The 22,614-nt window shown below is 43.5% G+C and overlaps 1 protein-coding gene across 3 annotated transcripts in view; it reads right to left on the bottom strand.

Moving 5' to 3' along the window:
- Positions 1 to 11,381: 11,381 nt before the first annotated feature.
- Prrc1 (proline rich coiled-coil 1) overlaps positions 11,382 to 22,614 on the bottom strand; it is a 29,654-nt gene continuing 18,421 nt past the window's right edge. For 2 of the 3 annotated variants that reach the window (XM_021651568.2, XM_060377239.1), the window contains 3 exons: positions 20,525 to 20,628; positions 17,945 to 18,047; positions 11,382 to 15,186 (listed from right to left, as the gene is read on the bottom strand). In XM_021651568.2, coding sequence (XP_021507243.1) covers positions 14,977 to 15,186; positions 17,945 to 18,047; positions 20,525 to 20,628 — 417 coding nt within the window. In that variant the 3' untranslated portion in view covers positions 11,382 to 14,976. Of the gene's footprint in view, positions 15,187 to 16,582; positions 16,914 to 17,944; positions 18,048 to 20,524; positions 20,629 to 22,614 lie in introns of those variants that run through there. The other variant, XM_060377240.1, reaches the window with a different exon arrangement.

The following is a 22,614-nucleotide window of genomic DNA, read 5'->3' on the forward strand; positions in this document are numbered from 1 at the left end:
CAGAGTGTTCGCAGATTAATCCCCTCCTCCTGAAGTGATGACAAGGCCAAAGTACAGTACAGACCATGCTGCACACACCACATAATTTTGTTTTCATCTTGAATACATTTTCTGATTACCTTGCAACCATGTATCACACTATGGACCATATAATGAGGGTAAAGTGTTGGGATACAAAGACATTTGCTCAACCATGTTCCTAGCAGCCTTCTTCATAATAGCCAGAACCTGGAAACCCAGATATCCCTCAACTGAGGAATGGATACAGAAATTGTGGTAATTTACACAGTGGAATACTACTCAGCGATTAAAAACAATGAAATCATGCAATTTTCAGGCAAATGGTGGGAACTAGAAAAGATCATCCTGACTGAGGTATTCCAGATGGTATATACTCACTTATAAGTGGATATTAGACATATAATATAGGATAAACATACAAAAATCTGTACACCTAAAATAGTTAAGCAAGGGGAAGAAACCAGGGTAAGATGATCAATCATCACTCAGAAAGGCAAACAGGATGGACATCAGAAGAGGGAGAAAACAGTAAACAGGGCAGAAGCCTACCACATAAGGCCTCTGAAAGACTCTACCAATCAGAATAAAAAGCAGAATCTGAGATTCATAGCCAAACTTTGGGCAGAGTGAAGGGAATCTTATGTAAGAAAGGGGAGATAGAAAGACCTGGAGGGGACAGGAGCTCCACAAGGAGACCAACAGAACCAAAAATCTGGGAGGGCCTACAGAGACAGATACTCCAACCAAGAACCATGGATGGAGAGGACCTAGACTCCCTGCTCAGATGTAGCCCATGACAGCTCAGTCTCCAAGTGGGCTCCCTAGTAAGGAGAACAGGGACTGTCTCTGACATGAACTCAGTGGCTGGCTCTTTGATCAACTCCCCCTCAGGGGGGAGCAGCCTTACCAGGCCACAGAGGAAGACAATGCAGCAGTCCTGATGAGACCTGATAGGCTAGGGTCAGATGGAAGGGGAGGAGGACCGCCCCTATCAGTTGACTTGGAGAGGGACATGGGGGTGATGAGGGAGGGAGGTTGGGGTTGGGAGGGAGTGTGGGAGGGGGCTACAGCTGGGATACAAAGTGAATAAACTGTAATTAATATTAAAAATTAAAATAAAAAAGAAGTGAGCACATATAGACAGAACTAGAGGAAATTTGCTGAATAGATAGACGGTAATGGGAGTCACAAGAACAGTATCAGAACTTTGAGCAGAACCGGAGAGGAACAGCAAAGAAAGGAAGCTTCCATGTGCTGTGGTTCAAAGGGGATCATAGCATTAGGGAGCTGAGCTAGGAAGACCATGAATTGACAGCCAGCATAGTCTTCATAGAAACAGCTTACCTAATACAGAGTTTTAAGAAAAGAAAACAATGAAGACTGGGGATATAGCCTATCCCTGTTTGGGAGAGTGCGTGCCTTGCTGAACAAAGCTCTGGGTCTGGTCCCCAGCACTGAATAAACTGGGCTTGGTGGCACACAGATGCAACCTCAGTTCTCAGGGGCATAACAGGCAGAAGGAGCAAAAGCTCAAGGGCATCCTCACCTACATAGTACATTCAAGGCCAGCCTGGGCTGTGTGAGATCCTTCGTGAAATACAAAAACTAAAAAGAAGAAAAGGAAGGAAGAGAAGGAGAGAGAATGAAGGGGAAGAAAATGGAATGGGGGTGGCTGGGAGGAGGGATATATAACAGAAAGAAAAAAGGGGAAGGCAAATAGTAGCCACCCAGCAACAAACTAGTACTGCCAAGGGGAGGGTGCCTGAGCCTAGGGCTCCTGCTGACAGCTCCTCACAGCTCACTGCTGTTTCTCTCTAGCCCATTCCAGACCCAGGTGGGGAAACATGAATCTCTCATTTGTCACAAGCTGGCGAAAGCTCCTTCCTGGACACTTGTTTTTCCTACTTGAAATGTGTTTCTTTCAGCACCTTCCGGTCACAGGAACGGTCTCTGGGAAGGAAGGGAGCAGAAATCTCCACAGAGGGCGACTAACAAAGCACAGAGCTCCCTTTGTGTCTGTGAGGGGACAAAGGACAAATGTGCAAGGCTCCTCTAAGGTCACCCCGAACAGCAGACACCTCCCTGGTTCTCAAGTTGTTACCCATGGCTTTGCAATAACTTTCCCAAGCTGGTCTGAAAAAGCTGGTCTGTAGCCTTGACCCCCTCAGGACAGCCAAGAGACTACCTCAAGAGAGTGTGTGTTGTGGGGGAGGGTGGCGTAGGGTTCAAGGACTTCTCACTAGCTCTGCCAGGCTTGCTAACCTTTGCCAAGCCAGCTTTCTAAGTACTGAGTTGGTGAGATCATTAAGTATAGGCTTTGCTTATGAGATAAAAAGAAAATTCCTCCCCAACTGGAATGGACCCAGTCGAGCTCATTTATAACACAGTCTTATCAAGAAAAGAAAACAAAATAGCATGTCTGATACTCAGTAGTTGGTATTTCCGGGCCAAAGGACCACTCATGCCCCTAAAACAAGAAAAAGCTAACACAAGAGTCAGAAAAATAAAATGCAGATACACTGAGATTTAAAAATCTTTTCAGTATAGTCTTATTCCAGAAATTCTTCTGTCCAAGTGTCCCCTGCCACCTACAGGCCATGAAGGTTTCTTTCCCAGACAGTATACCCACATTAGGCATTTGAGAGCCACACTTTCAGCTAGCTAGTGAAGCCCCAAGCTTCTAAGAGCCTAGTATGCAGATATCAAAGTTCATTATCCCCCAGTGCCCTTTTTCCTGAAAAAGAAATCATATCTACTTACATGTATGTGTAATCAAACTTACCTGTCTATGGCTTTGGAAACACAGCAAATCAGCCCAGGCTAGCTAAGGATTATTAGGACTGGACCTACAAAGAGACCTATTCATTCCTTTGAGCTGGTCCAACTGTCTGATGATAGCCTGATTTTTAAAAGTACATTTCACAACTGCTGCTAAAGATACATTTTTGTCCTTTTAAACAAATCCCTGGCAGATAAGAAACCAGCACAAGAGGAAATGTCAAATGTGATTGGTGCTTCTATCTTTTTAAGATAGGCCATTGTGGTATCTAGAGAACTGGCTAAAAAGTCTCCTCAGATTGCCTCCCACACAGCTGGATGGCACTCCCTGGAAAAGATAAGATGGAGAACTGGAAAAGGCCACCGAAGTGGTCACTATGTAAATGCCCAGAAGACACTCTACCTCCACTGGCATAAAGTCTCTGGGGAAGTTTTCTTCTTTTACTTCATTACTTTCTATTTTTTTCTCTCACTTTCCCCATTTCGTGCTGCTTTTTGTCTGCCTTGTTTTATTCCATCGCCTGCTTTTAAATCAGAGAGAAAAAGGAAAGTAACATGTGTTAGTCACCTACTTCTGAGACAAGGGTTTCCAAGTACTATTTACTCATTCCTTCCATTGATTTAATCTGAAAAAGAATCTTGGCATGCTCCCAATGGAAGTATTTTTAATAAATGTGTTTTTTAAGTAGCAAAAGCAATTTATTAAGAATACTATTTTAGGACATGAAAGTCTTCAATATGTCCAATATATTAAAATCTGCCCTCCCTGTGTGCTCAGTACGGCAAGCAGTTTCTGTCTTTAATCAACATACACAAACTCAGAAAAGCATCATTTCTTTTCATCCTGTGATGTGGAGGCTAGGTTTTCCATCCCCTGGCCTATCACATCCCCTCCCACCTCCAAGACCTTGACTGCCTAGGCACTAAGTGCAAAAAATATAGCTATAGCTGGAGAAAATGCATCCCAGTGCCCCCTTCCAAATGACATTCAGAATTCGAACCTTCGCTAATGGTTCCTCTGTCACTTCCTTACCACCGTCTAGCCTAGCTCAGTTTCTTCCTGGCTCTAGGCTTGCATGAGAGTGCTGTTACCCAAATCTACTCTGATCTCCCCTCAGCCTCCTGGTCCTTTTAGTCTCCACTGAAAGAATTCAGACAGGGCTTAGGCAGAATAGTGTGAAAGACAGACAGGGTATATTACAGAGTAGAGGGGGCATCCTGGAATGGATGCAATGGCTAAAGAGACCACTGCAGAGGAAACTACTCTGACATGACAAGACTTGACAATGCCAGAGAAAGCATTGCACGGGGCACTGTCTCAAGAGGTTAGAATGGACAACGGCCAAAGGGACCATTGTGCCAACTCACATGCTTCAATGGACTTTTTACTATCTCTTAAAATCCCTGGAACAGACAGCTCTCCTGGGGAGTGTTTTCCTGTCTGGGTGGTGGACAGCCTCATTTGAAGGACCTCTTATGTGAGGGGACATAAACAGCTTTATCAGCTAGAAAGCTTCCTGCCAGATAGTAATCCTATGCTTTTTGGGGGTGGGGGAGGCAGCCTAATGTGTCCTATCTCAGCCCAAGCCAAAAACGTGACTCAGACACTGTTCTGCTGACTACTAGTCAAGACACCTGAAGCTTCAGTTCCTGATTTGACAATACGCTTAGTATGGGAATGGGGGTCCTCCCCTAAAACCCTCCCTTCTAGACAACTAATATCTGAACAATTACCTGGAGACTGGGGAGCCAAGTGAGGAAGAGTCCGCTCGCTGCTCGCTAATTTTCAAAAGAAGACATAATTCCTTAGGTTTAACCATCTGTAGAACGAGACAGCTCCTCCAATAGAAACAGGTCAGATTTATTTAGAAGACACAGTGGCTAATCTTGGTAGTCAATTTGACACACCTGGGAAGAAAGAACCTCAACTGAAGAATTGCCACCATCAGACTGTCCTGTGGACGTGCCTAGGGGACATCTTCTTGATTGCTAATGGATGTAGGCTGGACCAGCCCACTGTGGGCAGCACTATCCCCAGACCGTCAGGCTTCAGCTGAGTGAAAACGTGAGCCTGAGGATGAGTCAGTAAGTGATGTTCCTCTGTGACCTTTTGCTTTAAGCTCCTGCCTTGGCTTTTCTCAATGACGGACAGTAACCTATAAATAGAATAAACCCTTTCCACCTCATGTTCTTTTTGGCTATGGTGTTTGTCATAGTAATAGAAAACAACTTAGAACATAAGGTTATGTGCAATAGGAGACATCCCTTATTGGACCTATTTCCACATCCACAGGCCCAGACCTGAATTGTCCTTCGTACAAGTGTAGCCTATGTCTTCCTACAGAGGGGAGCCAATGTTGCCTGTGGACTTACATGTAGGGAAGCTGAATGCCCCTAAGCAAACCTCTCTCTGAGTCTGTTGTCCACCTCACACTCTTACTGTAGCACCCCACACCTGCTGGCCAATGAGAACCACACACCTGGCTCTCGAGCTCTTGGGTCTGCACAGTAATAAGAGGGAGGGTACCACATCCTCTATTGATGATGAGCAGCTGGGGCACAGAGAGCTTTTGCAAACAACTCCAGGTCCCACAACTACTCAACTGTGGAGCTGGCATATGGATACCTGGGTAATGGAGAGTCTGTATCTTTCCCTGCACCCCCATGGTTTGCCTGCAATTCCCATCAGGATGTGCTGTTAAAGTCTGCATACATATGGACCCCACAACCTTGTATTCTGACCCATAATGCTTTGGGGGTGGTCACAGTGCCAACAATGAGTATCTGTCTACATAGAATCTACTAATTACCAAAAGGTATTCTAGATTCTTTACACATTAACTTACTTATTTTACAGATTAAACTAGGGCATGGGTATTATTGAAATGAGAAGGGTGGTCTTGGATCACTAACCCAGGGTTTCTTTGATCTTTTGATTTGGCAATGTTTGTTAAGAACCTCTATGAGGGAAGATAGAACACTTTACACTTCCCAAATATCCTTGACGAGACTCTTGGTGTAGAAACAAGCACAGGTCCATTGTTTCGCCAGGCACCCTCTGGTAAAGCTCTGGATGGTAACCCCAATTAAGACATTTTCCCTATGTTATGCAAGTAAATTATTTTGCCAGATTTTGCCTCCCTGTTCTAGAAAGAAGCAGAAGTCCTGGGAGCTGGGCTGAGAGAAGGGAGGAGAAGTTTGGCTTGCTCTTGGGGAAGGGCAACCTCAAGCAAACTCAGGCTTCCAATCTGTAATATGAGTATGACACCATGTCCTAGCTGAGCTACGTCAGAAACAATGATGCTGGTTGTAATAAGGGCCATCCATGTGCACCACCAGTGGTGACTGTCACTCACTCTTCCATTGCTGCTTGCAACGACCTTAGGCAAATCTTGAAGTTGAAGATAGCCCCATTTTTTCCCTTTTAAAAATGGGAAAATAATTCTACTCCATAGATCATTTGTCTTCAAACCTCAGTCCAGCTCTTTTCTTCAGCCAGCTCCCTCTCACACAGGAACACGCACATCCCTTCAACTCAGTCCTAGAGGAGTTACACAGATTCTGAAGGCATGTGGAATTCATAATTTTGATCCCCTTTGAGCTGGAGTCTAGCTGAATTGCCCCTGTTGGTCTTGAACTCACGACCCAGTTTCCCTGGCCTCTTCTGATGTACATGCTCACTTCCTTTTCTTTTTTCTTCCCTAAAGAATAACGAGGGATTGGGGAAAATATCAAACATGGGCAAGGGTGAGGCCAGTTTTTGCGTGTGTAAATTCCAGTATGGATGGCACAAAGTTCAGTTCTCTCTGGTGAAGAAGCAGCTGAAGCTGGAGCCTCCTGAGGACATCTGCGTCTGCGCAGACCCACACAGAGTTCCCCAAGCCACTGCAGGAGCACCTATTCTTTGCTCATTGCAGAAGAATCTAACTTAACACTGGATGGTATACTTTGGCTTTGTTATTGATACCAACCATTTTCATTTGTTGCAGAAGAGGAAATAGATTTGGGGAAAAAAAATCATGAAGTTCTTTATACATTGTCCTAGTTTGTTTGCTATCCCCATGATAAACGCCATGACCAAAAGCAACATGGGGGAGGGGAAGCAAGGGGACTTATTTCACCTTATAGCTCTTCATGAAGGGAGGCTGGGGCAGGAACCAAGACAGGAACTGAAGCAGACGTCATGGAGGAATACTGCCTACCAACTTGCTCCACATGACTTGCTCAGCCTCCTTTCTTATACGACCCTGGACCACCAGTCTAGGCATGGCACAGCCCACAAGGAGCTGGGTCCTCTCATATCAACCATTAATTAAGAAAATGCCCTACAGGCTTGATTACTGCTCAGTCTTATGGAGGCATTTTCTCAACTGAAGTTCCATCTTCCCATGTAACCTGGCCTGTGTCGAGTTGACAAGATAATAATAATAACCAACACGTGCCTCAAATGAGTATGTAGTAAGAATTAGGAAAAGGGCAGCGAAGTTAATATGAATTCTGTGGCCTTGTGAAAAACATAGGGTTGTCGATCCCCAATTTAGTAGGTCCTGAGGACAATTGGAGTGCCCTCTTTCTTCAGCAGCAGAAGTGAAGTGAATATGGACAGAAGTGGGAGAGTCACCTTTTAAGTCATTGCCCTTTGAAATTTGGAAATGGTTCCTGGCTAGGAGTACTAGATATAGCGCAAGCGCCTAGTGCCCTCTAGTGACAGTGGGCAGGGTCTGCAGCAGCATGATAGCTGGAGCAACCATTCTTACCTACCTACCTACCGGCCTGTGGAGATGAACAAGTAGAGGGCAGGGGTGGGGAGGCAGGTGCTGGAACCCCTTTCTAATTCAAATGTCAGCTTGCATTCTGGGTTTACAGGTTAGAAGTTGGTCTCCACTCCAGAGATGCTCCCCAGACCACCCAATCCTTTCAGCTCCTGAATACCAGGCATTAAAGAGCACTTCTCCAATATCCCACAATGTCAGCAAGACGAGATCCTCTCAGGTCTGCAGACGACCAAAGAATATCAGCACAGAAGTGTTCTCCGCAGGGAACACTGTGAAAGCTCCTCCTCCACCCTCCCACCACACTTCCTCAGCCCCAGCCGTGGCTGCACCTGTGATGATGACCTCCACCATCCCCAGGCAGAGGCCATGCTGTCCTCCCCACTCCTTCTCTCCCTGCGGCATTACCACCAAGCTGTCTTCCATTTGTCTGTCTAGACACCATTGCTCCAATCTATCTTGGCCACTTCCCACAGAGATGACTTTTTTTTTCTCTCTTCCAAGCCAGATTCTGTCTTTCCTGCCATTCATCGATTTTTCACAATGTAAAACAGCCTGTTCTATTTATCGTCTGGCCACCTTATGAAAGACATGATCCAGGGTTGGAGAGATAGCTCAGAGCTTAAGAGCACTGACCGCTCCTCCAGAGGACATTCAAATCCCAGCACACACATGACAGCTCACACCTGTCTGTAACTCCATGATCTGACACCCTCACATAAACATACATTGCAGGCAAAATGCCAAATGCACAGAAGATAAAAATAACGTTTTTAAAGACGGTCATGATCCAACAGGTGTCTTTCAGCTTTCCTTCCCTTCTTCAAGGCACCGCCCATGAAGCTCCGCACACTTCGGCACACACTTTGCCTCTATGCGGAGACCTCCCGGCCCTCCTGCATGACGTACGATGTCCTCTCCAATAGCACCCCCAACCTCGTGGATATCCCATGAGCCTACAGAGCACCATGATAGGAGCGTCATGACGTCCATGTGCACTGCAGCCCGCTTCAGAGCGGAACACCTGACTTAGGTTCTTCTATACATCCCAGAGTTCCTGGCACACGGCACACGCACGTGCACCCAGAGTCATGTATCAAACTACGTACGTAGAAGTTGACATGTATGTCTCTAACCGTGAAAGTTTATCTTATCCCGTCTCCCCAGTCGACACCCATGCTGGGGACACCGTGGAAAGAGCATGTGGGTCAGCATCCAACAACAGGACATGGTTCCACCTCTTCCTAGTTGTGTGGCTTTGGGCTTACAAAAGGAGGTAATATTGCAAGGTGAAGCTAAATAAGAGACAGATGTGTAAAATTCCTGAGGACCTGTGGCATGAAAGAGCCGCCCTCAAACAATGCATTATGCCACGGAATACTGTGCACTGTATCCATCCACCCATCTCTCCATCCATCTGCTATACAATACACATATACACATGACAAACAGGCCTTGATCTTCCTGTAAAATCAAGGTTCAGGACGTCCAGCTGGGCTCACACTGAACAGATCTACTCTTCACTCCGCCGTCCCTGTACACCTGTGCATTTTCGTCTGCATTTGACATAAACTGGTATCTTTCAACTAGTGGAAGCTTACTCGGTGGTCAAGTATCGCTTCCCAGAAACGTGTGTCTACCGTGCCTCAGTTTCACACTGAGAAGCATGAGGGAAGTGTGGTTTTACATATAGGCCATTTCACCATTTTCCCCTCTCGCCTTGTGTAGGTGCAGAGCTAAGTCAGGGAGGGAGGGAGGGTATAAGGAAACTTCTCATCTGTCTCCCAAGCTCCTGCTGGCAACACACATCTCATCTACCCAAAGTGTAATGTTGTGAAGGAAAGAGGCTTCAATAACCACATACACTCACACACACACACACACACACACACAGAGAGAGAGAGAGAGAGAGAGAGAGAGAGAGAGAGAGAACACACGTACTGCCCTCTTTTCCATAACATCGGATTCATAGTGCAATGCCCGGCTTCGTAATTTAACGTCTTGAGGATAAAACAAGGCACAGGGGGATCTAGAAAGGTGAAATTAGTTGCCAAGTCCCAGCTGATGATAAGACTTGCTTGTAGCCTTTTAGAGAATTTAGTATAGGCAAAAAGAAAAGAAAGAATGATCTGGGCAGCCAATAAACCATTATAAAAATATAAGAATGCACCAGGCGCGGTGGCGCATGCCTGTAATCCCAGCACTTGGGAGTCAGAGTTTGGGGCCAGCCTAGTCTACAAAGTGAGTCCAGGACAGCAAAAGCTGCAGAGAGAAACCCTGTATTGAAAAAAACAAAGTATGTAATTAGTGCTTCAGCTGCAAAGCTATTTCAGGTTTTGTGCTATGCAAAATACTCAAGAATTAAAAATCCAGTTAGCTGTGTTTGTTGGAAAAATGCTTCAACATTTTTTTCTGTGTTGTAGTTCTTCATACCAAAGAAACCATTGAAAAGGGAGAAAGTTTAGAAGAATTTCAGGCTTTTGGGTTTGCCTTCACTCGCTGATTGATGCTTTCGCTGTGTAGCATCATGAGGTCCCATTGTCAACTGTCAGTCTTAACTCCTGGGCTAACGAAGTCGAATTCAGCAGTCCTTCTCCACTGGCACCCTGTAGGATGCTGCTGCTTTCTTCTAGAGTTTCAGTGTTTCAGGTTTCACACAGTCTGACTTCCTAAAGTGAGCTCACTTGAAACCTCACTACAACTTCCTTCATCTATAGCTTTAACTTCCTTGATACTTTGTCTTGCCAGTTTCACTTCTGTTCAGATTTTTTCCCCACCTCTTAACTCTGAAATTAAGTATAAATATGGCTTTCCTTGAACCCTGATATAGTATTTCTGCCTGTTAAAAATACTGAAGACTATTGGAAAAACAAAACGAACAACAACAAAATATCAATTATGTCTGTCGTATTCCGTCAAGATTCCACAGAAAACCTGAAGATATTTACAGCAACTTTCCTCATAGCCACCAAAACTCAAGACAACTGAGATGTCCTTTGATAGATAAATTAAAGATTCTTCTTTGGTACATCCAAAGAGTATTATTTTTCAGAGATGAAAATAATTAAAAAACAAAACATGAAAATACATGAAGGTAACCTATGAGTATTACTCACAGCAGCAGCCAATCCAAAGAGTGTCACAGATTTCAACTATGACATTCCCGCAAAAGAGATGCTAGGGACACAGTAAGATTCATGCTTGTCAGCTAGAGGGGCTGGACCGAATAGACAAAACATTGGATTTTGAGAACGGTGGCAATACTGTGTGATTTTATAATAGTGTCATACACATTTACCTAACCCAATTAACCATAAATTATGGGTGATGATGGTATGTCAGTGACCTTCATGAATTGCTGTGGACTCTAGTAATGGGTTGGCCATGAGTAAGGAATAATACAGGTGCAATTCAAAACCTGTGTATTTTTCTCCCCAATTAATATTGCTGACTCTAAAAGACTCCAAAATACATACATACATACATAAATGATAAATATATAAATAAGTAGGATAGATGGACAGGTCTGAATGGGAAGGAGAAGTCAAGCCCAGGCCTCAGAGCTATCTTCATAAACCCTTGGCATCCCACCATTCCCTGTATCCACAATGCGTTTTCTCTTATCTTTACCGAGTTCTCCCACCCCAGTGTTGGAACCTGTTGTATCTGAGTGTTACAATTCTCCAGAAAGAAGGTGTTTGAAGTCTAATAATTTGTGGCAGTTAACCACAGTAGCCAATTTAGACCCCAAAGAGAATATGTGGCTCTCTGATATGTTTACACACATTAGCATTTAAATAACTGCACACATTTTGAGAAATAAGTCAAAGTATTTATTTATGACATATTTACATACTTACAAAAATGATTTTATCCAATACATCATTCTACATAATATCACAAAATGAATACAATATCCTAGGAAAAAAATCTACACTTAATAATTTATGTTTAACTCAACAACTTTTACAACAGATTATCAATTTGGCTTTATAAATCACACAGTCCTGCTTAGTTTTCCTTTTTGCCGAATAACAAGAGTAAACCAAAGGGCACGCTGAAGTAATTTAGTTGACCCTGAGTAACTGATAATTTGCATAATTCAGAATAGGTGTACATTATGTGCTTTCATTTGTTTTCTTATACACCTACACTTAAGATCGAAGTGTCTTTATCTCTGGCTAAAGACAAGAATGGGAAAACAATAATGAAAAGAGAATCAGAAGAGAAAACTCCCAGCTTCTAAGACCCTTCCAATTTCAGGAGTCTGTGGCAGTACAGCGTTGTCTCAAAAACTAGTAGGGGGTTAGGGCTGGGGCTCTTCAGTAGTGTGCTTGGCAGGAGTAAATGAGCTGTCAGCTCCATGCCCACGATCATAACAAACAAACCAAGCCGGAGCAAAACAGGAAAAGCAACAAAAACTAAATGGGATGACCTTGGAACTAAATAGCTGAGCCATCTTGTGAGGCTGTTAATTTTTTTTCCTGTTTTATTTCCCAACTAATAAAAAAATTAATTAAAATAAAAATTCAATAATATGGAACTCAAAACAAACAAACAAAAAACCCAAAACTTCATGAGAACCACTGTGACAATGATAACACACTCTTACATGATTTTTCCTAAAAGGCTTGAAAAGGGCAACAGCCACCCACAAAGTCCCTAAAAATGTCAGTGTGGAATTTATGCAAGACAGGTAGGAAGAGAAAAGTGCAAGGAAACAGAAGGGCCAGGAAGGGAGCCAGGGCTTTGAACTGACCAGGCCTGAATGCCACCAAGCAGACTCCTACACGAGCTACCAGGAGAGATCAATCAGCACTCCCTATTCTTGCTTCTAACTTAGCAGGGGAATCCCAGGGTGACAAAGGTCAGGGAAGACAAGCCTGTGGAGTCAGCCCTGCTCTGACATCTTCCAAAGAAAATTCTGGGCCAGAGAAAATTGTCTATAGAGATCAAATTGGATCAAACAGTTCTCCCTTCTATCTGCCCTTTGCTGCTCCTCCTCCTCTCACAGAAGGCAGACTAAGTAATGACAATTATCCAGTTTTAAACAAGCCATGACACAGGTCTGCCACTGTTATTTGAGGATTCAATGAAAACTGTCACTCAATGAGATGTCAGTGACCTCTAGTGAGTCTACTAGAGTAGCCCTCTAAAACAGTAGCTGAAGTAGTGCAGACTCAATGAAACAATGAAGAGAAAAACAAGGTACCTTTCAGAGACTGCAAAACCTGTCTCAGAGTACAACAGAACGCTATCATCCAGCCAATGTCCTACGAAATACTGTTAGACAATGACAGTTCTTTTCTCTACCCCACTCTCGTGTGTGTGTGTGTGTGTGTGTGTGTGTGTGTGTGTGTGTATTTATAGAGATGGACCTTAGGCCCTGACATGGAGCTACATCCCTAGACCCAAAGGACAGTTTTTCAAATCAGAGCACAGCAGCAGGTGTAGAGAAAGACCCTGCTTCTTATGCACAAAGCGAGAAGTACTGTGGCCTCGTTACCCTGGGCCAGTGCAGCCACTGCAGTGCTTCTCTCCTGCTTGGGGTTAGCACACACCCACCTCAGAAGTAATACTTCTTCTGTAAAAGTAGCAGAAATGACATAATTCCTGAAGAGCACCGTGACACGGCAGGTACACTTCCCAGGTAAGGACACAGAAGGATGACTGCAGTCTTCTAACTCTAATGTCTACACAACTGCATCAACAAGGAAAAGAAAGCCGAACTACATTTATGTATCAAGTTGTCTTCAGGAAGATATCTGAATTGCATATATAGTGCTCAACTGAGGAAGAAAAACATTTACTTAGTTTCATCTTACATAAATCCCCAAATGGTAAAATACATTACGTCAGGAAGGAAAAAGCTAAATGCAATAGATTAAACAACATCAAATATAAAATCATTCCATTGAAAACATCTGTAAGAAATGAAGGCAGAAGGGCACAGTTAGGAAAGTCAAGCTGTGCCTAAGGCAGACTAGGAAATAACCCTAAATCTACACAAGATCCAGCCAGTCAACATCCCAGTGTGGAGGGGCTTACATCTCCCCACCCCCACCCCAGTACATACAACTGGGGAGTTATAGGCAGTTGATGGCTTCTGAGGAAGGGACAGTCAAGTTCTCTAAGGGTGTGGCCTCTTGGTCAGTTTTGCCTCACACCTATTTCGGCAGTACAGAATGTACTTACTTGATAGGCTGTTAAAAAAAAAAAAAAGAGGACAAAGGGAGCATACAGTGGGGATGGAAGAGTTAGGGGAGGGAGATAAGCGTCATGAGAATACATTGCATGAAGTTTTCAAATAATAGAAAAGAAGCAACATTAATTATAGAAAATGTATACCATCCCAAAAGAAGTGGACTCCTCTCGCAGTCTGGAGAATGTGAGTGGACGCAGGAGGAGCAGCTGTTATGACAGCTGATTTGTGGAAGTGCTGACACCATTACACAAGAACAACACGAGGCACCGGGAGAGATGTGTCAGTGCTGAAGAACACTGACCGCTCTTCTAGAGGAGGCAGGCTGGTACCCAAGCACCCACAGGGCAGCTCACCACCATCTGTGACTCTGGTTCCAGGGGTCTGATGGCTTCTTCTGGCCTCCCTGGGCACTGAACACACATGGTGCATAGCCACACATGCAGGCAAAACACCAATACACAAAATTCAAAAATCTCAAAAAAATAAAATAATAAAAAAAAAAACATGAATAACATTTCTGATCTAAAAGATACTTGGATGGCCTGCCCTTGAGTTTTTATATTGCAGTGAAAAGAATAAAATGTTATTTTTGGATGTCAATAGTATAAATCTGTAAAATAGCAAAATTTAAAATAGAAAAGAAACAAGTGTAACTTCCAAACCATACAAGTACATGAGAAACAATATCCATTAATTTGGCCCATACTCTATAAAACACATGGAACTGTGCACCCCCACCCTCCCCCAAACATGTAAGGTCCACTGCTGAGCGTGACTGAGATCAAGGGCACACACAGATGACAACAGGAAACAAACCTTCACAAGATAGTTGGTACACACAGACCTCACCATGCAGTAGAAACCAGGAGAGCCAAGAACACACATATGTGAGCACAGATGTCCACTTTATAAACCTGGTATACTGAATTGTGCTGTCCATGTGTTTGTGTACCTTTTGAGAACTAAGATGTATAAAATCAGGACAATAAAAAGAGGATCTATTTCTTTTGTTTTACTGGAATGACAATGACACTGTGCCTTTATTTTTAAAAAGAAAGAAAGAAAAAGAAATCTTTTAAAAAGGACTGCAGCCTACAGGAAAATTGTAAAAACCTGTGGGATTCACGGAAGTTACTCAGTGTCCTCTAACACGGAGCCAAAGGTGACGGCAGGCCAGTCTCCATGTCCCAGCAGCTGGTCTCACATGGGCCTGGGTGGCAGGCGCTGCTTATACATGCCCGCCACAGCCTTGGCTGCGCTGTAGATCATCTGTCGGCGAGACATGCCAGTGAAAGCCAGGTGCCAATCAGTCCGGCTGACATTAAGCAAGCTCTTTTCCAGGACTTCACCCACTGTCACCAGGAGACCTGACCACCTCAGATTGTAGTCCTGGGGAGTCAGGCTTTGTGCCTGTGGAGAAAGGAATCCGGGTTACTTGCACACTGACACAGCACTGGAACTCAATGTGTTAGAAATGACAGCTTCAAGTCTAGACTCGGCTTATTTCTCATATAGAATGTAACAAACCCTCAAAAACTCAGCTGTGCTGCCACCAGCTGTACCAAGCGACAAGGGTCAAAAGAAACAAGCAACACTGCACGCACCACTGTGTTAAAAATAGCCCAGCACACTCACTGTCCAGATATAACATCTCCTCATTTACGGCACGTTCTTAGTGATACTGAGCAGGGAGCACGGGGCTCAGCGCACGTCCAAGTCTCCTCCCAACTCACTCTGAGGGCTTAAATTATAGCTCCACATTCAGGGTCACTTCGTGTTAATAATAGGCCTGTCTAAAATTATATTCTTTTTTTTTCTTTTTTTTGGTTGTTTTGTTTTGTTTTAAGACAGGGTTTTCTGTGTAGCCTAGCATGTCCTGAACTCCCTTTGTAGACCAGGCTGGCCTTGAACTCATAGAGATTCACCTGCCTCTGCCTCCCAGAGTACTGGGATTACAGGTATGCACCACTGCGCCCAGCTAACATGATATTCTTAAATCCCAACCAGAGAGAGACTACATATTAAGTCCATTTAAGGAAGAATGCATTAGTTTGTGGGAAATGTCTGTAGATATGGCTCATGTGACAGTAAGTCTGTGCTGCTTCCAAACAGCACCTAGGCACGCCAGTACCTGCAGCGCTGTCACTCACCACTCTTGGCCCTGCCTGTCCCTGCTTCCATGAAAACCACTTGCTCATACCCAAGAGTGAGAGGCAGATAGATTGCAGTGTTCAACAGCCAGGGTTTTGTTAGGTCGCTGAGCACGGTCCAGAGAATATCTGTCTGCAGACTGGATCTGCACTGTACACAGATCCCCAGGCGGTTGCTTCACAATCACTCGAGGGGCTTTCTTTGCCCCTCAAAAAGAAAAAAACAAAACAAAACTTTTCTTAAGCTCAACTTAGTTACCTTACAACAATTACACTGGAAACACTAAGACCTAGTCGAAGACAAACAGTCAAGAGTTACATCAACCAGCTTCCTGGCAACCCCGACAGACAGCGCAGTGCTCTGTGCTACGGGCATTGCACTGGGCTTCAGAGAGAGACTTTGGGTCTTCAAAGACCCTGGGGGCCTGCTTCTCACACCCAAAGGAGCCCTGGTGGTCCTGATGCGAAAGTGCAGTCCTGACTCAGCAGCTCAGCACAGGGAGCCAGAAGCTTCTCCTATGTATTGTTTAAGTCAAAATTGTAGGTGACGCTTGTGATTCGGGTCAGAGGCCATACTTCTGAGAGGTCTGATTGCTAAGACAAACCAAGAGGCTGGGTTCTAGTGGGGAAGGGAAAGAAGTATAAGTCACATGGAAGTCTTTCAATGGATTTTTACTATTACACACACTGACAATTGCATTTTGTTGAAGAAATTATTTCTTTTCTTTTTGCTTTTTTTTCCAGATAGGGTTTCTCTGTGTGGCCTTGACTGTCCTGGAGATCATTATATAGACCAGGTTGGCCTGGAACTCACAGAGCCATTCCAAGGTTAACAGTTCCCTGATGCTTTATCGAGAGACTGAAGGTGGGGGCTGGAGAGATGGCTCAGTGGTTAAGAGCACTGCCTTGCTCTTCCAGAGGTCCTGAGTTCAATTTCCAGTAACTGTCCACGGGTACATGATCAGGTTCATTCTTCAGTCAGCAAATCTAAAGACAAACTTCTATCAACTACATTTCTTTAAATCTCACTTTTATTTTATGTGTATGGTTATTTTGCCTACCTATATGGCAGTGTACCACATTCATGCCTGGTGTTTACAGAGGGCATCAGATCCCTTGTAAATGGAGTTACAGACAGTTGTAAGCTACCATGTGGGTGCTAGGAATTGAACCACGGTCCCCTGAAAGAACAAGCAATGTTCTTAACCACTGAGCCAAGTCTTCATCCTCATTTTGTTTATTATTTTGGTTTCTTGAGACAAGGTCCCATATATAATTCTGACTGGCCTAGAACTTCCTTTGTAGCCCAGACTGGCCTTGAGCTCACAGAAACCAACCTGTCTCTGCCTCCCAAGTGCTGGGATTAAAAGGTGTGTGCTACTATACCCAGCTTATATCTAATTTTTTAAATATTGACTTGTTACTAAAATGAACAATTAAAAAAGAAGATTCGATCAGAGAGAAGGGAAATAGAAAAAAATAGTGGGAATGAAGATGAGATAAACAGGCAATGGGAACATGGCTCAGCTGGTAAAATGACTAAGACAAGGACAAAGTACCCACAGAAGAAAAACCAAACATGACAGCACCTGCCTGAAATCCTAGGGCAGGAGAAGTGGAGACAGAAGGATCCTGGGGCTCTCTAGCCAGCCAGCCTCACCTCACTGGTGAGGAGTTTCAGGCCTAGGAGAGACTGTCTCAGAAAGAAGGAAAGCAGTGCAGAGCAATCCTGAGGAGTAGCACCTGGGCTGGCCTCTGGCTCCCACAGATGTGCACACATCTGCACTTGCTTCCATACACAGACACACTACTGATGAATGAAGGGAAAGGTAACGCAAAGTACACATCAGACAGATTTAAAGGCCAATTTGCTTCTGTTTAACCATAAAGGGGGCAGGGATGAATAACAGCATGGTAGAATCAGGAAACTGACAGGCACAGCCAAAAGGAAAGACAGAATCAAGGACATAATCCTTACAATAAATATGGAGCGTGAAGAAAAGGCAAAGAAAACCAACCTGCTGCACAAACTCCAAAGGCACCGGTGTGGCTTGAGTAAACGCTTCCAGGCGGATGCCATGTACAGGATCTTCAACGACCAAGCAGCCGATGTCAAACCACCTAGAACAGAAATGGGAGCAGCATAACTACCATTTACACGCCAGATAAAATGAGAGTCCAGAGACAAAAAGAAAAAGCAAGTCCTACCTACTGTTCAGACTCAAGTATCACAGTTCTCAGAAAGAAAATGTTTTTTAATTAATTTGCAAACAGACAATTCCATAAACACAAAGCTAAAATTACTCCACTGTCTTAATTCCAGGAAAAGGACAAGAGTAACCAGAAAGGAAAACTGAAGTTACTGACCATGGGAAATTTCCTTCTTGCTAAGATGGGGTGGAGGGTAATGGGAAGGGGGTACTCAAACACATAGTTAATAAAAGTTACATTTATTTGAACATGGAAAGAACTCCTTGTGGATAATATTTTTAAATGACAGTTGCTACAATATGGTGAGGGTTGTATTATCAACCCTCACCAGCATGCAACCATCTAACAATGTTACTATAAATAAAGAAATAAGCTCACTCAAAAGAAATAACCATGTGCTTGGTCCCTGTGAACATAATCCCTTCGAATCACTGTTCTGAGTTACCCGTTGGGAACTGGCCTTCAAAAACACACTCATGAAATCAAGGTACTTTTCCCACTGAAAGATACTTACCTGTAGATTATTTTAAAATGAGGTATTATAAGCATACTTAAAACACCTGGAGTACCACCAGAATTCTAGCCCTAGAATTATCAAATAACCCTGAAATGAATTCAAGCACTAAGGGCAGACAGACAGGCTGTGTTCAGTATCTCCATCTTTTAGAAAGTAAATACCTTTAATAAGCATGAAGAACTACAAAATGAATAAGGAGGTACACTTACATTTAAAACACTAAGACACAAAGCACCATAATAAGCAACTATGGAATATTAAAATGGCACTTTGTAATGTCTTAGCATTCACATCCTAAAATGTTTCAACTTGCAAACATTGATTGATAATATTTCCTCAACTTGACTACTAATTACAATTTCCTATTTTATTTTGACAGTGTTTTTCGTCCAGGAAAATGAAGCCAAGCTCAGCTAAACCTTGTTTTGCATGCTCTGGGCGTGGTGCCCATCAGGGTACTGCACTCACTCAACCGGGAGCCAGCATAAAGAACGAGCAGTCCCTCTCCCCCACACTGGTGAACACACATCAGAACTCCTGTAAACCTCCGTTCCCAAGAGCACCACCTCCACCAGAGCCTGGAGCCAACTTTCCTGTCCCCTTCTCTGGAACCCTGCAATTCCTGCCATGTGCCCAATGCCCTTCCATTTCGGTCTGTGGCCCTGCTGGCTAAGGGAACTTTTAGGTTTCCCTGTCCTTCATAAAGTTCTTCAACAGGATCATAACTGGGGATGAGAGTGGAGAGAATCCAAGATGATCACTTTTGATCATAGGGAGCTCCATCTTCCCTTTCTGTGTATAAGGCAAGATAAGAGGAACACGATGGGCTGAGGTTCAAGGCAGTTACGTTTCACACAGCAGAGAAAAGTTTCACACTAGGCTCAGAAGTCATAAAGAGACTACCCAGCATCACCAGTCAATTCACAGTGAAGGAGCATGCCTAACACATTACAAGAGCATTTCTGTATGCTTAACACTAATCCAAGACTAACACCAAAATCTAGAACTGGTCATACTCAGAACACTGGCATTAGTCTGTATGTGCAAGAAGACATGAGACTAATTTTCCCAACTTAGCAAGAACAGATTGTTCCTGTGGTTAGACTGCTTATAAGCGCTTTTCAAAGCGCTTACTAGCTTCTACTGGTGTTACCCGACAAGCACATTTGAAGGTGAATTTCCCTTTTAGCTGAACTGCTCTCCCTGCTGGATATTTCCCAGCTCAGTAGAGGCCACGTTTTGCATATATGGTTACAAAATGCTAGGTAACAAGTACATAAAAATTTAAGACACAAGTGAAACTACCTTGTAATTATAAATAAAAAGTAGAATCCAAAATGCATGGTTGTTTATATAAAATAACAGCATATCCAAAAAGGTTTCCCATTTACAAAAAATAATTCTTTTAATCTATTAAAAAACAAAACAAAACAGAAACACAGCGCCCTCAAAAGGCATGATGAATTGAGATTTCTAGGGGCTTTTTAAAGCTAAACACATGGTGCTATGTAACTCCAAACCTGTGAGCTACCATCAAGTCTCCTTGCCCTCGTCACTCTTGTGGGTCACCACAGGAAGCACTGTGCTCACTCCCAGTGCTCAATTATACCCAGGCTATGGGGCAGTGGACTGCTTCCATTCCATCCTACGGTATCAAGTGGTTGTAAGCAGTCTTAGAGAGTGGGCATTGCCCTGCGCTGCTCAGTTACAAAACAGTAATGAGAACAGAGGTGTCAGCGAAGCGTGGATGGTTCCGCCATCACAGCAGACATTCCACTCTGGCTTTAAAAGAGGAGATGTCTTTTCCAGGTGCTCCGCATGAATGCCAGACACAGCCCTGCCAATTCCCAGGGAACCCTGAGCGTCTTACTTGTCGGGCAGCAGCTCAGCGATGAAGTTTTCTACTGACACAGCAGTCTGCTTTTCATGGATCGTGCCAGTCCTCCGCAGGCTATCGATGCGTTCCTGGGCACCCTAAGCAACAGCGGCACAAGGAGGAAACTTGTCTTTAGAGACAGTTTTACTATTAAATATACTGGTTCTTAGTTGCGTAATACAGGCACATAGTTACCATATACACTGTAATGTTCAAACAACACAACCTGAGTGGAGTTATACCTCTGAGGTACAACAACCCTTTCACAACTGTTGCCCAAGACCATTGAAAACACAGATATTTACATTATAATTTATAACATTAGGAAAATTACAGTTATGACGTAGCAAAGAAAATAATTTTATGGTTGGGGGTCACCACAACATGATGAAGTCTATTAAAGGGTCACAGCATCAGGAGGGTTGAGAACCCCTGGCATAGAGTAAAATTATCCAATAGCATTCCCTTGGTATTACGTTTAGGGTACATTTTCCCAATTATTCCCTCATGCATTATTGTCACCCTCACTCACATTGAATTAAGGTATTTCTCTATATATTCAATTGTTAATTGCTGAATCAGCAGCAAGCTAAATGCTAACAGATTCTGGTATTATCATTGCTATTAAGCAATCTCCTGTCTCAATGCTGGGTAAAAATTACTTCCCAATTATCTCTGATTGGTTAATAAAGAAGCGGAAGAGCCAATTACTGGGTAGTGGAGAAAGTAGGCAGGACTTCCGTTCCTAGCCAGAGGGTCCCATACAGAGAGAGGGAGAGAGGAGAGGAGGTCGCTGGGCTGGGCTCTGAGCATGTAGCCATCAGGCCAGGCTAGGAGGAGAAAGTCGACCTGCCCAGTTACAGTGCTTGAAGCTTATTAGTAAATGTAACAGGTCTCCATGGTCATTATTAGGGAGCTAAAGCAGGCATAGAAAAAAATCCTTTAATTCAACAGTTGGTTGCAATTTATTTAATAGATTATTTTAAAATCACAATTTCTAATTGAGTTTTCATATGACAAAGCCTTATTTTTAAATGTTTATTTTGCAAGAGCCCTGGTATGTGCTTGGTTGATTTACTCTTGACTTTGGGTTTGTGATCACACCTGCACTGAGCATGTGTTTTCTCAGTTTCTAATTACCTTTTAAATACACATGCAGAGACATGAACACTACTACAAATAAAAAGTTACAAGTGTGTGTGGTACACTAGAGCTGACTCAGCAAAATAACTATCATTAATGAATCCAAAGAGTTTGAAAAAACTGTACAAATAACTCAAAGCTAAGGGTATATACCGGGAGATTAGAGAAGCTAAAGCCAGATTCGGAGGGCACACACAGATACACACAAATACACACACAAAATTTCAAAAACAAAACCAAAAAACAGCTAAGAATAAGCCTAGTTTTAAGGACAGAAGAGCTAACAGAACAAAGAAAGAAAAATAAAATAAAATAAAATAAAATAAAAGAAAGAAAGGAAGGAAGGAAGGAAGGAAGGAAGGAAGGAAGGAAGGAAGGAAGGAAGAAAGGAAGGAAGGAAGGAAGAAGGATCAAATGCTTAATTTCTGTTCTGTTCACAGGATGGTGAAGAGATGAGTGACAACTGCATGAAAATGGACTCAACAGCATAAGACGATAGCTGGGGAAGAAGAAAGATAATACAATTCTATAGCAGATAAGTAAATGCCACCTGTCTATTTTTGAACAATTATACCTCCTACGCTCAGCATTAGGCATGAGCCAAAAAGCACTCAGTAAGACCTCGCCACAAGAAAAGCCAGACAATGGGAAAAGCATGGCAACAGAGAAAGCGTGGCCTCGATCCATCTTGTACCGGTGGAACAGGAGGCAGCTGCTGGTTCTGAAAGACTACGATGGTTTCATTCTTTATAGTGGACACTGTAAATGTGCCTAACTCACTCCCCCTCCACCTGGATTAAAGAGGAGTTGAAAAGCATTTACAGGATTAGTGGGATGCTCAGACAGCCTCTCTGACCCTCTGGTGCCTCTGAGCTAGGCCTTACAAAGCACTCCACATGTGCTTCTAGGGAACACCGCCCCCGTCTGCTTAATTTCACCAT

The sequence above is a fragment of the Meriones unguiculatus genome, chromosome 2 (genome assembly GCF_030254825.1).
Source record: "Meriones unguiculatus strain TT.TT164.6M chromosome 2, Bangor_MerUng_6.1, whole genome shotgun sequence".
Lineage (NCBI taxonomy): Eukaryota > Metazoa > Chordata > Mammalia > Rodentia > Muridae > Meriones > Meriones unguiculatus.